The sequence below is a fragment of the Octopus sinensis genome, linkage group LG17 (genome assembly GCF_006345805.1).
Source record: "Octopus sinensis linkage group LG17, ASM634580v1, whole genome shotgun sequence".
Lineage (NCBI taxonomy): Eukaryota > Metazoa > Mollusca > Cephalopoda > Octopoda > Octopodidae > Octopus > Octopus sinensis.
The window spans coordinates 13217340-13235976 of record NC_043013.1 but is presented as its reverse complement, the minus strand read 5'-3'; the positions used below and the strand labels follow the sequence as shown (position 1 = coordinate 13235976).

The 18637-nt window shown below is 36.0% G+C and overlaps 1 protein-coding gene across 1 annotated transcript in view; it reads right to left on the bottom strand.

Annotated features, from left to right (window-relative positions):
- LOC115221041 overlaps positions 1-18637 on the bottom strand; it is a 248440-nt gene that overhangs the window by 51899 nt on the left and 177904 nt on the right. The window contains exons 27-28 of the mRNA XM_036510314.1: positions 12710-12884; positions 3496-3608 (exon numbers count right to left, since the gene is read on the bottom strand). Of these exons, the coding sequence (XP_036366207.1) occupies positions 3496-3608; positions 12710-12884 (288 nt within the window). The remainder of the gene's footprint in view (positions 1-3495; positions 3609-12709; positions 12885-18637) is intronic.

Genomic DNA, 18637 nt, shown 5'->3' with positions numbered 1-18637 from the left:
TATTAGCTCTCTTTGGGCATTTGCCATTGAGAGGTTTTTCTTGCCATTTGTCAGTAAGAATATCTAAAGCAGCAGTTTTAGCACTGGTTTTCATAGGCTTAGCTTTTCCTCTGCTTGTTTCTAGTATATCTAATTCTGGAACCTGTTGAATTTGGAATTCACTTAGATATTCTTTTGCCTGTTTTGTTACTGAGTATGATGCTTTCTCGCTTTCATGCTTTGAGACAAGTTTTTCAGGTAGGTGTCTAAGCCAATTGTGGTAATCTTCATTGTAAATTCCAGTTGTTAATTCCAGTTGTAAAAGTCCACAGACACCATCTTTTCTTGGCAGGTAAAGTCGTTCTATATCTGCTTTAGGGTGGTGCATTCTATGCATTGTTGACAATTTTCGTATCTTTCTGTCAAGATTACATATTTCAGTAATTGACCAGTTAATGATATTGAAACTGTAAGTCACGACTAGTATGGCTAAAGTATTGATTGCTTCGATCCTGTTTCTTGCATTCGGCTCTGTCTTGAGTATTGCCCTAACCCTGTGGTAATATTCTCTTTTGATCCTTTCCTTCATCACTGAATGTTTGATTCTGTCCCCTTCAAATATCTTTAAGGTATTTGTAGCTCTCCGTTGGTTCTAACTCCTTTATGACATTCTACTGGTCAAGATTAACATTGGATGTTTCTGTCATTGTTCCTTTGATAAAAGTAGCTTTTGTACATCTATTGAGGCCAAATTGCATGCTGATGCCATCATTGAATTGCACATGGAGACAACATGATCAATAGAGTTATTTTGTTGTTGACATACACTATATGTTGAGCAGCCACTGTCATTTAATATATTGTCCTGGTAGTTTCTTGTAGGTAGGCATAGATCTTAGGCTGCTATCATTATTATTATTATTATTATTATTATTATTATTATATTATTATTATTATTATTATTATTATTATTATTATTATTATTTTATTCTCTTTGCACAGCTTCTAATGCTGGAGATGTACTAAGGTGTCAGCTGTTCACGACCAGTGAACTAAAGTAACACCCTTTATTTTCCGAACACCCTCTGGAATATTTGAGTGGTTTCAAGCAATGATGTTTCTGCAGGTGCTCCATCCTTATTGCTGTTCCATATTTGTTCCACGTACTTCTAAAGACTTTTCCTCACTGTTCCCAGGGCTTCGACAATTATTGGTACTACTTCTAGCTTTTTCAGCGACCACAGCTGCTTAACCTCTCAAGCTAACCTGTTATATCTAGTGACTTTTCTTTCTTCCTTATCGCATAACTTGTTGTCAGATGGGCATGCTATAATCTATAATCCACTTCACGGAATTGATCAGGGATACCCTCACTGGATTGAACCAGATGGTGAGTCTAGATGTGGTATGTCTGTTCACCAAAGTCCCAACTATCAGCGATTCAAGAAAAACTGGTGACAGACACCTGTCTAAAAGAACGCACTAGTATACCAATAGGAAACTTGATGGAAATGTTGACCTTTTGTGTAGAAACTACCTACTTCAGAATGGACTGTAATATATATTGGCAGGAAGAGGATTTACCTATGGGTTCGCCATTATCACCGATAAAAGCCAATATATACATGGAAGAACGCACTAGTATACCAATAGGAAAACTTGATGGAAATGTTGACCTTTTGTGTAGAAACTACCTACTTCAGAATGGACTGTAATATATATTGGCAGGAAGAGGATTTACCTATGGGTTCGCCATTATCACCGATAAAAGCCAATATATACATGGAATGCTTTGAGAATTTGGCTTTAGGATCAACACCACTAAAACCAACCCTACGGCTGCAATATGTTGATGATACCTTTATACTCTGGCCCCACCAGAGAGAAGTCCAGGTACTGTTAGATCATGCGAACTCAATAAAGCCATCCATACAGTTTACAATGGAAAAGGAAAAAGACAATCACCTAGCATTCCTGGACGTATTAATAACACACATCAAGTATGGATTCCGGACATCCGTATACCGCAAGCCGACCTTCCCTGTACGATACCTCAACTTCAATTCCCACCATCCATACAGTGTAAATACGTCTTAAACATCAAGCAATGAATATAAGTAGCAATGTAGCACACCACGAAAAACCGATCAAGCTAAGTAACAATCTATTAAGCAACAACTACCCCAAAAACATACTATCCACTTCAATTATGAAGTGAAGAGAGGTTGAAACCTATAAACTGACTGCAATCTGTCTACTCTATGTGAAAGGCCTCTCCAAAAAGATACAAAAGATATACAGCCCATATGACATCAGGACAGTATTCAAGAGTAATACGAGACTTCGCAAATGTCTCCGAATAAAACCACTAATAGAAGAAAATATGAACAAAGACTGCGTGTACTCCATTCCACGCAGCTGTGGTAGGTTATAAAAAGGCAAAACATGCCGCCCCCTCAAAATAAGGGTAGACGAACATTGCAAAGCTGTGACACGAGCAGATATTGATAAATCAGGTATAGCTGATCATGTATAGGAAAATGGAGACCACCTCCCCCTGTGGGATGAAGTTAAAATAACAGAGAACACCACTGGAAAATAAGAAAGCTAAAAGAAGCAGCACATATGCTAGGACACAACAACCTCTTAAGCAGACTGAGTGCAGATATGAGTAGCATATGGGAACCAGTATTAAGGAAGGATAGGAAAATATTAGATTTATAAGCCCTTAACATCAGAAAAATACCTTAGGAATGAGAACCCAGGTTCAAAATTTCCCCAGGACACCTGATGAAGGCTGGAGGGTATATCAGCCTAAACGTATTAGCTACAAACAAGATGAGGACAATTATCCGTCAAATGTAAATAATGTATATAATTCCTCATCTTTCAAATTTAGAACTTATTTATACATAGTTCGTAAGGATGTGAAATGTACTATTTAGTTGTCTTTGAAGATTGTTGGAATTAATTAAGAGATTAGGGGTCCAGACAGGACTGGTGTGATGCATGATGGATCTTTGTGCTGGTCAAATATGGGGTTAAACAGTGTGTATAGTTTGTTTCAGCTAAGCTCTAGTGAAGGTATTGATAATATTTAGAACAAATTATTAAAGAGAGAAGGTACTACAGTTTTCTAATTACCTCATGACTTTCAACAAGTTGGAACCACAGTGTCTATGAGACCATTTTCCATAAGTCGATAATATTAAGAAAATAAATTACTTTACTTGGTTCAATTTAGAAACATACTTTTTAAAGAACATTTGTTATAAAATACTCAGAATTAAATACATTTATCCAATGAAAATAATTATAAGATTTAACCAGTTGACCAAAAAACCAACAACCAGATAAATCATTAAATAAAATATTGATATAAAATTCTGCACCAACGGAATACTCATATAGCCCTTCCTTTTAGGTTTCCTAACTACAGACTTCATCAGATATGCAATCATTATAGACTGAATAAACATTTAATAATCTTATTTACAGAATAGTCTGTTTACTAACCTTTACTATTACAACTGGGATGTTGCGTGATATTGAATCAGTGACTGACTTCAGAGTTTCAAGTCCCCCTTCAACCATTACTGCCACAGCTGGAATCGTGATCGACTTACTCTCTAAAATTAAAAGGAAGATATAAACTGATTAAGATACAAAATATATTTGACTAATTTATAAAATATACCTAATTAAGGTAAAACATGTCCGATTACTGTATGAAAAATATACCTGATTAAAATAAAAAAAAAGTAACTCTGGTTAAAGTAGGAAGTATAACCGGATCAAGTTGTCAAGTATACTAGGTTAAGGTACAAAAAACATCTGGTTAAGTTGAAAGAAGTTATAACTGATTAAGGCAAATGATTACATTCTAAAATATACCTGATTCACATATACAATATAACCCAATTTAGGTCTAAAACAGGGTATGGAATACATTTGAGTAATGTATAAAATATGAATTGACTAAACAATAAAATTTGGTATCAGTTTAGCATTCTGAATTTAAAAAAAACAAATCTATATCCTCTTTACCATCATCATTTAATGTCTTCTAGCCACTTGGCATGGATTGGATGGTTTGACAGGAACTGGTAAGACAGAAGATCATGTCAAGCCCAACTATTTCTTTTGGCAGGGTTTCTACAGCTGGATGCTCTTCTTAATACCAACTACTTTACAGAGTTCAGTGTGATTTTTGTGGCACCAACACTAGTGAGGTGACCAAGTAACTTGCAGGACAATACCACTCAACAAGACCAGTGTTAAGTGAGGTGGCTTTGTGCCAGGTGATGATGAATGATGGGATAGAAACAGGTATGTTGCAGTAGAGGAGATACAATGCTACTCCAGGTGGAAGCAGAGGGAGAGAGGAGAGGGTGAAGAAGATGTGTTGGGGCATTCCGTCAAATTACAGGGAGGTGTATATATAGGAACTGGTACAGAGATTGAATAGGGTGAGTGGGTAGGTAAGTGTGAGAGTGTGAAAGGAGAGTAGAAGATAGAGGGGAGAGGAATGCAATGAGAGGTGAACCTGGGTGGAGAGAGGAGTATAGGTGAGAGCTTCATCAGGGACACAGACTGTGTGCAGGGATATAGACATAAATAATTATGCCTTTAGGGCCTCAAATTTTTACTTAGTTAACAGGTCCTCTGAAGCCCAAAGTACCAAACATCAAAGTCCTTTCTCATCTCCCCTGTGAATCTCAAAAACTGGAGGTCATATTTCCCCCACTTTGTCGTACAATTTACTAGGACTTTCTCTTTTCCTTAGGTTCCATCAACACAAACACACAAATGCGCGCACACACACACATACACACATATATACATATATTCTTTTACTCATTTACTTGCTTCAATCATTTGACTGTGGCCATGCTGGAGCATCGCCTTTGGTCGAGCAAATCGACCCCAGGACTTATTCTTTGTAAGCCTAGTACTTATTCTATCGGTGTCTTTTGCTGAACTGCTAAGTTACAGGGACATAAACAGCATCAGTTGTCAAGCGAAGTTTGGGGGACAAACACAAACACACTTACATATATACATATATATGACGAGCTTCTTTCAGTTTCCGTCTATCAAATCCACTCATAAGGCTTTGGTTGGCCCAAGGCTATAGTAGAAGACACTTGGCCAAGGTGCCACGCAGTGGGACTGAACCTGGAACCATGTGATTCATAAGCAAGCTACTTACCACACAGCCACTCCTACGCCTAAGGACCAAAACCCTTCAAAGGGATGTTAAACATCCGAGTCCACCAGTACAATCCAAGCAAAGAATATATAAAAACAATATATTCAGTATTGGTATAATCGGATCTTTTCATTTTCAAGGCCTGATTGTCAGATTTTTCTAGTTAACTAAATAATTTGAAACTTCGTATACTGGTAGAGTGTCTCAAAAGAAAACACTAGTTTCAACTTGTTTATTTGAGAAAAATGTATTTTATAACTTTAAGCGTAGATTAAATCTGTGAATTTTAACCAATCGTATTGTTTGTTTTCATTTGAAATAATTAACTGCATTATCTTAGTGTGACGTAGAAAGCTATTTTGTGACGTAGACAGCTGTGCGTAGGTCTGTGTTTTGTGTGTTTTCGGTGTATGTGTATATGTATGTATGCATATATGTGTGTGTGTGTGTGTGTATGTATGTGTGTGTATGTATGTATGTATGGCCGATTCAGTGTTTACATTATTTCGAGTTAAAACGAAAGATTACCAAAAAAAATTTTGTCTATATCTTCGATCACTGTCATTATTCCATTGAGTCAACCTCATTATTTTCTACATAGCAAAGGTAATCTTTCGTTTTAACTCGAAATAATGTAAACACTGAATCGGCCATACATACATACATACATACACACATACATACACACATATACATACACATACATACACACACACACATACATAGATACATACACACACACACACATACATGCATACATACATATACACATACACCGAGTAAAAAATTTCAGTTATCACGGAAAGGTCTACTACAAACGAAAGATTGCCAAAGATAAAAAGTTACAGAAATAAAAGTTACACGAATAAAGTAAGGAATGAAAATCACAAAAAATATACAGAAATTTACAAAAACTAAGTTAGTTATATAATATATAAGTTTAATATATATGTTAGTTAATAATATATTTAAAAAATGTGAATAAAAACGAAAGGAATATGGTAACCGGGTGTTTACATTTCACGTATGTTAACTACGTCAGCAAAATAGCCATTTACGTCTATTGAGACGGAGTAAATAATATGAAGCCGAAAGACCGAATACCATTGGTTAAAATTCTAATTATTAAACAACGTTAAACTTAGAAATTACAATTTCGTTTTCATTCTGGTTTACAATTATGTTTTCTTTTGACACATTCTACCAGTATACGAAGTTTCAAATTGTTTGGTTAAGTAGGAAAAATTTGACAAATCAGGCCTTGAAAATGAAAAGATCCGTATAATCAATAAATAAAGTATAAGGAAAGGAAAAAAATATAGGCGTAGACAATCTTTTAATCTTTAATCTAAAATTGGTACAAATCCAATAAAAATTCTACAAATTGTTTCCAGTCCTAATTAATTCCAAAAACAAAAATGAAAAAGTCCTTTTTGAAATCAGAATTAGGCTTTTCTTCAGGAATTACTTATTGGAATAAATATGTACCAGAAACAAAAAGTATTTATAAACACCTTTAATAGCCCAGACAGGAACAAATAATTAAATAATGCTAGGAGGAAATTACTTGAACGCCAAGCCGTTCAAAATAAGAAAAATATATATAAAAAAACCCAACTCCAGCGTTTGATTTATATAACAATTATGGATATATAAATATTTTATAACGACAATTGTCATTACCGTCTAAACTATATATAAAGTTAATGAAACAAAACTTTGAAGGTGTGCCAGGTACTGAAATTTATAGGAGGCTTTTAGCATGATACAAGGACAATGTTGCAGCTGCCTTGCTTCTGACTAGTGTTTGTAAGTTAAGGCTGATACTGTTGACTGAACGAATCCAAACAATCAATGCTCTAAATGTTTTCTGCTAAATGTTTGTAGGGAATGAACACATGATTAAGTTTATAACCTTTTGTATGTTTCCCATTACGTCCGTGCTTTAGTGTCAAGTGACAGTATATTTTGCACCTAAAAAGAGGGCCGGCGTGGTTTAGGGAACATGTTTATCTATTATCAAGACGCACACATTTGAACAACTTACAGATTTCAAAAATCTACTCAACAGCATAAACAATAATATTAACTTTACCATGGAATACAGTAAAACTCCACTACCAAGGGCAATATCAGGTTCCCAATAACTCAGTTCTAGTTCTGAGTAGTACAAGCTTAGCCAGTTCATCTGCCATTGTCCACCTTCTCCAGTTCAAATACTATTGTAATTAACTATTGTTGTTGTCTATATCTGCTTACTCTGTGACAGGGATCTTGAAAAGTTTGGTTATATTCTGTCTGGGTTCAATTTTTAAATTTATCACCATGGGCGGTCTGACAAGAGTGCTAGATACCGTCTGCATTGGCCTCAGAGTTAATGAGCCATGCAAACCCCTACTACAATAAAGAGTGTCTATCAATATAATGCTACAGCCATTTCTGCTGTATTTTAGCGAATTCTGTTTTCAAACTCTTCTTGGTCTTGATGTACCCCTGTATCACATTGTCATGAGTTTGAGAATCAGACAAGTTCTTAAGAGAGATCAAATGGTAGTCTTGGATTATTACACAATGGTAAAAGAATGAGCTTTGGAAGCTCTAGGCAAATCAATGAAGGATAGTATGACGATAGATTTCCAAAAGGCAGAGTAGCTGTGTTGTTGTCAAGTGACTTCCATCAGACCCAACCAGCGATCCCAAAATAAAAAAGTAACAATGAAATTCATGCCTTAATTCAGCATCACTTTAAACCAAAATTAAAGTCTTTAATTACGGAGATGTAATTGCATAGCAAGGGACTTGATCTGAGATCATGTGCTGAAACAAAAACAATTTCAGCATGCAAGATGTTTCTAAGCCATTCAAGAACATACAAAAACCGTTAGTTTCACTTCAACAATTAAATTTAACTTGTGTCCAAATATTTTCATTGCTTTGAACCCGCGACCTGTTCACTGACAAAACTTTGTGCTGCATCTGAGAAAGTAGCAGTTTATGATATATATGTGTGTTTACGTATGTATATATGTCAGATCACACTTGAGTGCTACTGGTAACATGTAACCCATTAAAATCTGTTGCATGGTTGGGTCGTCGGTGACTAAACTGGCAACCCCACCAAGCTTGTAGGATGATTGTTGGACAACCTGCGGGATGAAAAATAAGACCTGTTAGAAGGCGGAGGAACTCATAAGCTGTAAATGGCCATCCAACAAATATGTGTAAATATGTTTATATCAATGCAAGAGTTAGAAATGACTACGTTTCATAGCTTGTTTTAGGTGAACATGGGATTAAAAAATATAATAAAAATTGAGTAGCTCTTTTGACGTTTTGAACTGAGAATAATCTGGTTGTTACCAACAATCTGTTTAAGCAGAAAAATAAATATAAAACCAGGATCTAAGCACTGGCATCTCATAGATTATATTTTGATAAGAAAATGTGAATGAAAGATGTTTCTAGTGTTTGGGTCATGAGAGGAGCAGAGGGTTGGACTAACCATTATCTAGTGTGTGGAAAAATAATTTTTTTGATAATGCCTAAAAGTTGACTGCTTGGTCCTATGGTATGCAAAAAGTTAAATGTTGCAAACTTCAAAACAATCTATGGGAAGATTTAGAAACAAAAGTATTTCAGGCTGCAAGTTCATCAGTGGGATTTAAATCGCGAACGTCCAGTGACTAGTTCTCAGATAAAATCAACAGAAATTCATGACCTACTTTTCGAAAAACAAAACTTAGGCAATACACTTCTTTCTCAGTCCTTGAACCCCAACTCAAACAAAGCTTACCAAAAGCTGAAAGGCAAAGTGCTGACTGCTCCAAGGAAAATTAAACAGGAATGGTGGAATGATAGAGTAAAAGAAGCAGCTTATAGAAATGATGCCATGGGTTTGAACTCTTATGCCAAGGAACTATACAGCCCCAAATCCTCTTCAATAGCTCCAGTGAGAACAGCAAATGGACGTTTGTTTCTGACTGACACAGCTTCTATTCATAAGTGCTGGGTGGAACATTTTTCTGCACTTTTGAATAGACCGTCATCTGATGACATGAAGATGATAGAAACATTTGAACACCTAGCTATAGAAGAGATGGCGTTTGAACCAACTCTGAATGACGTTTATGTAGCTGTGAATAAGCTTAATAGCAATAAGTCTCTAGGGTCTGATGTAATCTGTGCAGAGGTCTTGAAATATGGGGGTGACAAAATGTTTGTACTCTTAACTATATTAATTAGTCAATGTTGGAGAACTAAGAAAATGCCTCAAGACTGGATTGATGCCATTTTAGTTTCCTTGTATAAATCGGGGCCAAAGGATCTGTGTGGTAATTTTCGTGGGATTTAGCTTTTGTTTGTGGCTGGAAAGGTACTTGCCCGCGATCTGTTAGAACGTTTAAATACCTTCATAGTTCCAAATAAGGTGTCTGATTCTTAATGTGATTTTTCACTCCTCCAGGAGAACAGTTGATTGTATCTTTACTATCAAACAATTTTAGGAAAAGTGCATTGAACAGAATCTTGCCCTATACCATTGCTTTGTTGATTGAAGCAAAGCATTCAATACTGTTAATCGAAATGCTCTGTGGCTAATTCTAAGGAAAATAGGTTGCCCAGAAAAATTTGTTAACATGGTCAGGGCTTTGCATCAAGATATGACAGCTAGAGTGATATTTTGTGTGTACAGTATGTGACAGATAATGCCTTTCTTTCGTTGGGCTCAAATATCATTTGTGAATCCATGGAAAGCAAATCTCCACCAGCTATTTTGCCTGTATGTCTGTGCACACCTTCCAATGCAATGTATGCCAGGAGGTTTGCAAATCTAACGGAGGCCTCAAAAGACATTTTAAGATCCACAAAGATCAGAACTTAACTGCAGCTCTTGGTGGTCTAAATCAGATTTGCTGTGGAAAAAGGAGCAAAGCAAGTAGACCTTGATGCACCCACCCTCTTTGCAATACACTTTGTTGTTGTGTTGTCACACACTTTTCAAAACACCTAGGAGGATATCTACATAAAATATCAAACAACAGGGAATGTTTTTAATCTGACCAGACTGAAATTCAAAACGAAGGTTTTTTTTACTTCACTCATTAGGGAACTTTTGTTTGCTGACGATTGCGATCTCGTCAGTGATTCTGAATCAGGTCTACAGTCTCTTGTATCTGCATTTGACTTGGCTTTTGATGATTTTGGCTTGACCATCAACTTGAAAAAGAATTAACAGTCGTAATGAATCAACTTGCAAGTGGTGCAACACCATTAAATTTTTTGTTAAAGGTAAGTTATTTGAGGTTGTTGAACCTTTCATCTACCTTGGAAGCTCTGTACAAAATGATGGAAATCTGGACACAGAAATACATCTGTGTATTCAAAGGGCAGCACAAGCATTTGATGGCTTGGAGTCACACATTTGGTGCCAACGGCATATAAATAACAATACAAAATTGGCTCTTTACAAATCCTTTGCCTTAGCATCCCTGTTGCATTCCTCTAAAATATGGACATTTTATGGAAGGCATTTCAAATTGTTAGAACAATTCCACCAAAAAAGCTTTCATCGCATTTTAAACATTAAATGGAGTTCTTTTACTCTAAACACAGATGTTCTTGAGTCTGCAGGTATCATCCCAATTAAAGCAATGATTCTGAAAAATCAAATGAGATTGTGTGGCCATATTGTTCAAATTGCAGATGAATGCACATCCAAACAGCTATTTTATGGTGAGCTTGAAGAGGAGAAACGCTATTGGTGTAAACCTAAAAAGAGGTTTAAGGATGGCATAATGACTACCATGAAGTCACTTGGAATGGATCCAGATGACACAGAAACCTTTGCTTTGGATTGAGCTGGATGGCGAACAAAAGTGTAGAGTGGAGTGAAAGCGTTTGAAGAGGCCAGAATAACGCATGCAATACTCAAGAGAAATTTAAAGAAGAATGTTACAATCGAGAAGATGAATCACAATATTTTGTGTGTACAGTATGTGACAGATAATGCCTTTCTTTCGTTGGGCTCAAATATCATTTGTGAATCCATGGAAAGCAAATCTCCACCAGCTATTTTGCCTGTATGTCTGTGCACACCTTCCAATGCAATGTATGCTAGGAGGTTTGCAAATCTAACGGAGGCCTCATAAGACATTTTAAGATCCACAAAGATCAGAACTTAACTGCAGCTCTTGGTGGTCTAAATCAGATATGCAATCTATGTGAATGGCTTTTCAAAATATTGTCTGGTTTAAAAAGCCACATCAGATGCCATGATGGTTCTAAAGCGTAGGTACAGGAGGTGGTCAAACTCTGCATGAAAAGTAGACAGCTGCTATGTATGTATGTATGTATGTATGTATGTATGTATGTATGTATGTATGTATGTATGTATGTATGTGTGTATGTGTGTATGTATGTATGTATGCATACATGTATGTAAGTATGCATGTGTACATGCGTATGCATGCATATACACATGTATGTATGTATGTATGTATGTATGTATGTATGTATGTATTTATGTATGTATGTATGTACATATGTACGTATGTACATATGTATTTGAGTATTTACATGTGTAGACGTGTCTGCATGTGTGTATATGTGTATGTACATGTAAACTTTTCTTTTTCCTTTTATTTTCATATAGTACATAGACATACACACACACACACATATATATAATATACATATATATACACAATACCCAAATTACATGCATATAAACATTCATACACGCATACATACTCATGTATGTATGTGTATGACTGTGTATATGCATGTGCATATGGGTATGTATGTTTGTATACACATATAGATGTATATGTCTATGTAAAATACAAAAGAAATGAGAAAAAATGGTTTTGAGTTTAACCGTTGTCTGTGAAAATAGAGACATATATATGTGTAGATGGATAAACATCTACACATATATATTTATATGAAGATTATACATATAAATGTGTGTGTATATGTGTTTATATGATTGGTTGTGCCTGTACATATGTATAGGCATGTTTATATTTGCTTGTACGTATCTATTCGATAGAGTTATAATTCTATATACAACTTGAACAGAGAGGAAGGATAGCAACCAGGACACCAGCCCAAATGTAAAAACAGTATTCCATAAAAGATTATATAAAATATTTATAAAAATGAAGAATACATTTGGAGAAAACATAATGATGAGAACAATGTAGAGAATAAAACTTCAAAGAGAAAATCCAGTCATGTTTCAAACTTATTGTGACCTCATTAGCCAAGCACCGACATCACTGTACTTGTCAAAATCGTGATAGGAGTATCGTTGAGTAAAGGTGGATTGGATGGCATAGACAAATAGAATTGTCTCGATAGAAATGTATTACCATTAACTTAACTATGACTTATAAAAGACTTGTTCCCTATTAAAAAGAGAAATTTCGTAAGACGCATGTGTAAATTTAACAAGTTATTTTTAACATTTCATCTCAACTCTATAGATTATGTTTAGATTTCTTTGCAATAACAACTTACCTGGGATTCTCTTTTGTGAAATAGTATATTCTAACTTTTTTCTGAACTTAGCTTCTACTCCAGGAATTTCTTGGGTGCAATCATCAACAAGGATAAAATGTGAATGATTAGGATCCAAAGCAGATGTTGTTGAGTCAATATCATCTTTTATCTCATAATTTGCAGGCCATGATCCCTAGAAGTTAAATCAATATTTTATCTGTTATACATATCAACATCATTGTAATCTAACAATATAATAATGCACGTTTTATTTGTTATGACACACAAAAAAGTACAGCAAAGTGGCAAAGGAGGGGGAGCAAAGAGAGACAAAGAGAGAAGGGGAAGAGAGTGGGAGAGAAAGAGGGAGAGGTGGAAAGAGGGAGGGAGAAGAAGAAAGAATATAAGAATAAGGACTGAGATCTACTGAATGTGTTGGTGGGGGAGGTTTTAATGTTCACAGGCATTAGAAAAAGGAACACCAATGAATTGCTATACAGACACATAATCACACAATCATGCAGAGACACACACAAATGGTACCTTGGGCAAGTGACAACTACTAAAGCCCAGGTGGCAACCAACGCCTTGTTAATGGATTTGGTAGACAGAAACTGTTCTGAAGCCTGTGGTGTATACATTTATTCGTTTGGCTCAGACAGGAAAAAGTATGTTCCATCATAGAAAAGTCAGTTGTTCTGCTGACATGAATATCACTCTGAAAATTAAGGAGAAACAAATAATTATGGACAACTGCTTCGAAGCCTCTAGCTTCTATATCCAGATTATAAATTCACATTTATACCAATAATAACACTGTATAACATGATTTTTGTCCTCTGATAGCAGATGTTGTTTCCTAATTCCTTGCTCCTAGAAAGTATGAAAAATGGCTAATATTTGCTTCAAACTTGCTTCTGTTGCATTTATTGAAAGCCCAGAGAAGAATTCCCTTGAAGTCAAAAAATGGAAATGATGTTAAAGATCCTCCTGAAATAATGAGTAGATGGAGAGAATGCTTTGCAGATCTTTTCCACAGTCCTTCTGTGGTAAACATGGATGTCATAAATAACATTCCACAAAGAGAGCTAGTGTAGCACATGACTAAAACACTTTCAACAGAAGTAAATCTGGCATTGTATAAATTGAAATCAGGTAAAGTTCCTGGATTGGTGGGAATCATATTTCATCAGAAATTCATAGCCTATTAAGAATAAGGGCCCAAAATCAGTGTGTAGTAATTCTAAAGGGATAACCCCACTGGAACATACTGGGTAGATACTTCCAAGGATCATGTTAAATCGTCACATTGAAAATGTGTGTCACCATGCAATTTCCGAGGAACAGTGTGGTTTCAGACCTGAGCAAGGAACAACGGAAATGATATTTTCTGTGAGGCAGGTTCAGGAGAAATGCATAGGGGAACAAATGCCACTATACCAGGTCTTCATAGATTTAACCAAGGCATTTGCCACAATAAACAGAGAGGCTCTGTAGATCGTTTTGTGCAAACTTGGTTGCCCAACACATTTTGTATGAATCTATAAGGAACTACATAGAAATGTGAAAGGTGGTCTTTAATGGGGAGCTATCTTGTGAATTTTCAGTGAAGAACGGTGTCAAACAGGGCAACATTCCTGTTCCTTGAGGCTTCTCTATGTGTGTTGCTACATTGATTTGGTATTCCTTCAAAGATTGCAACAGGGGAATTAGAATCGGATTTCGGATATCTAGTCACATTTATAATTTGACCTGATCTAAATGCAAAGCAAAGACTTCTAAAACACTTGTTAGAGAATTGTTTTACGCTGTTGGTGCTGATTTGTTGGGACACTCAGAGGAGGATATTCGACAAATAACAGACAGATCTTCCACTACATATGCACTTTTCGGTTTCACAATTAGTCTTGGGAAAATCAAAGTAGTGTTTGCTCCCGCTCCAGGACAAATATATTCTGAATCAAACATTTTTGTGAACGGAAAAATGTTAGAAGTCATTGATTCTTTTATATATTTTGGAAGCACACTGTTAAGAGATGTTGGTCTTGATGTAGAGATGTACTATCAAATAGGAAAGGCAAAATGTTGCATTTGGAGAACTGGAAAAACGAGTATGATTGGATAGTGGTATTTCCTTGCAAACAAAAACCGATGTCTATAAAACATGTGTATTGACTGCACTTTTTTTTTTATTCAAGTGAGATGTGAACCACTCAGAGGCGTCATATGAAAATACTGGAGAGATTTCACCAAAAGTGAAATGGATGCTCTGGATTGGAACAAGTGGAGAAGTGCTGTTGCAAGACTTGGAACAAAAAGATGATTCAGTACTTTGAGCTTAAAAGGTTCTGTCAGAAAGGAACAATTGTAACCGAAATCAACAGTGAATATTGGCTATGTATTGTGTGCAATCGTGTTCTGTTGTCAAAAGCAGAAAATGTAAATAATATGAAGTCACATGAAAGTTGGAATACTCAGGCAGATAATAATCTTGAACCCTGGCCACTTTTAACAACGTATAACATGTCACAAAATTTGTAAGATAATATCTAGACTTAATATACGTATGCTGGTTCATAAAAAACATTCCTTCAGAATCAGGTTCCAGAGGACAAAGGCGTAAAAGAGATTTGATTATCTATCACTTGTGTTTGATACCGTCAGTTAGCAGCTGGTCCCAAAAGGTCATCTGAGGGTTCATCAATTGAAAGATTTTGCCATGTGATGGGGTACTGTGTGTGCGTTGATGGGATGGCTATCATCTGTCAAGATGAAGTAATCATCATCATCATCATTATCAGAAGAAAAAACAACAATGCATGAGAACGTGGTACATACAAAGTATTATTAAAATGCTCACAGAAGAAAAAAAAAGGGTGTCTAACATTTTGAGCAAAGCTCTTCTTCAGAAACAGGAGACAGAGAAAGTCCAAGAGAAAAGGAAGACAGAAGAAAAAAATCACCAACAATTCACATGTAGTTACATTTTGGAATGACCAGAAGGAGATAGACAGAGAAAAAGTTCTTTCTAAGACAGGAGAGTGTAAAAGGAGGGATATATGTGTGTGTGTAAGTATATGTGTGTGTGTGATAGCATGTGTGTATGTGTTTGTGTGTGTATATGTGTGTGTAGCAGTAACTGAGTGTGTGAGTGTATGTGGGTGGTGGTAACTGCGTGTGTGTGCATATGTGTTGTAAGTGGTAATAACTGTTTATATGTATGTGTGAGTGATCTTTGTATCTGTTAATGCTGGAGGAAGAATTCGGCAGCAATGGTACCAGAAGTAGTGGTCTTTGGTGTAGTTGTGTGGGTGCATATATCATATATGTATTAATTTCACCCTTGTGTACAAGTCGAAGCGGTGGTTTTGAGTCGTTTTGACTGCCATCTTTCACCTGCTGGTGCTACAAGTATTACCCTTCATTTTACATATATATATATATATATATATAAGCAATAATAAATCTCTGAACGACATGTAAACAGTAAGCGCTCGACAACGTAAAGTATACTAGCCATCTCAGTATGGCTAACTACTAGGGGTGGGTGTTACTGTAGCTTTTTAGCCCCAGGAGATCATCGTCTACAGCTGGCTTTAGACACAATTTCTGTGCCCTTATGATATTTGCAAAGGGAGGTCATCCCCTCTCGTAAACCTAAGTGATACGCATGGACTGCAGTTTCGAGATTATTGTCTCTTGTCAACACACGGTAATCACCGGTTTTCGATGAGGAGAGACCTGTTTGCGAATATCTATTTAATATTTTCCCAGTAACCACCGTCACTGATTTCGAAAATCGGTCTGAAAGCAATAATAAATCTCTATATACTTTACGTTGTCGTAAAGTATATGATCTCCTGGGGCTAAAAAGCTACAGTAACACCCACCCCTAGTGGTTAGCCATATTGAGATGGCTAGTTTACTTTATATATATATTTATTTATTTTTCCGTGTTAATTGTTAACAAGGTAAAATACACTCATCTATTTATATATATATATATATATATATATATATATATATATGCGTGTGTGTGATAGCATGTGTGTATGTGTTTGTGTGTATATATGTGTGTGTAGAAGTAACTGAGTGTGTGAGTGTATGTGGGTGGTGGTAACTGCACACACATATATAAATAGATGTGTGTATTTTTCCCTTGTCAAGTATATTAGCAAATTCAGTAATCATTCTAGGGCAATTATCAGGAACTTAGTTAAGAATATTTCATTTAGATTGTCTAAGTTATCTGCTAATGCCGACATTGTCAATGATAAGGCCAAATTTTATAACTCTGCCTTACTTAAAGCAGGTTATACAGAGAAAGTTACATACATTAATTCCATTCAATCTTATTCTACCTTTGCTAATGGAGATATGAAATCTAGTTGTAAGGATATAAACGATATCAATTTTAATTTATACACCATAACCAAACAGAGGAAGGGGGTAACCCTTATTTAATCCCCTATTTTCCTTCTAAAGGTAAATCTATGTCTTTCAAAAATAGTTACTCTAAAATTAAGGTAACTAATAGTAAAACCATTTGGTTAATTATTCTATACGGGAGGCAAATTAAATCTAACCTTCCTTTGCAGTTTCATGAAGCTATTATTAGAAATTTTCCAAAGAATTCTAGGTATTATTCTATTATCAACTCACACACGGTTAGGATTGGTTTTTCCAACACAAAAAGTCTCTTACAAATTATCTCTTCACATAATATTAACCTGTTAAATATTGATACATTTACTAATACTAACATTAATTTAGCTAATACCATCCATCCCCCTAGAAATATTAATAACAAGGTGATCACTCATCACACCTCATGGAACTTTCTGAAGAAGGTACCCCACCATTATCATTGACGGGCAGTGGACAGTGTGGAAGTATATTGGTTCGTTTTAGGCAAAACGATCACCAGTTATTCCTGGGGGAATAACTGGCTTTTACAAACACGCTCATTAAGACTGGTTTGACCAAAATGACGACCATATTGCCAAGCTGATCGATCAGAAGATAGAATTTCGTCTGGTATAGGATTTCCCAATGTGAACCCACCTGCGATGCTTCTGGTAGGCCAAGCAGCAATGCCAGTGCAGGATCCATGAACTCCAAAATCTCTGGTGGCTAGCAAAAGCAGGGGAGATACAGTTGTTCGCAGACAGTAAAGACCCTAGGCAGGCGTTTCTATGCTGGGAAAAGGGGATTCGTTGGTTCTCCTAGTAGAGTAAACAATACACTCATATCCACCGCCAGATTAACACCTTTGATGGACAATAAAGACACACTTGAAACATGGAAGGAATACTCTTGTCAACCGGCCATCTACTGCAATGATTGACCTCCCCTGAAGTATCCCCTAGTATCCTATCTGAGACTGGATGTTACTCCCTCCAAATTATCTTGAGCTGGAAAAGGCTCTAAAATGCATGAAGAAATGGGGAGCACCTGGTCATGACAACATAGTTCTGAAGCTCCTGCCCCACGGTTGTCAAACTGTGAAGATCAAGTTGTATAGGTTTATCCAACGCATGTGGGAAGCAGCAGTAGTTCCTGGAGACCTGAACAATGTGACTATCATCACAGTCTTCAACAGAGGTGACTGAGCAATCTGTGAATATAGTTACAGCATCTCTCTTCTCAGCATCTTTGGGAAGATTTTCATGAGAATCTTGCTAGAGAGATTAGTGGTCATCGCCGAGGAAGTTCTGGAGTTGTATTGCGGCTTTGTTGAGTCATATTCATTGCACAATGATTCTAATCAGAATCAGAAACTGGATCCAATGTGAAACAAGCGACTAAGATGATTGATAGTATTTGAGAAGAGACGGAACATTGCCAAATTGATGTTTTATTTATTTTTGATAACTAAGGAAACCGAGCAATGTAGAATAAAATGTTTTTCCTTAGAAACTATGAAATACCAGCAGAAGAATTGAA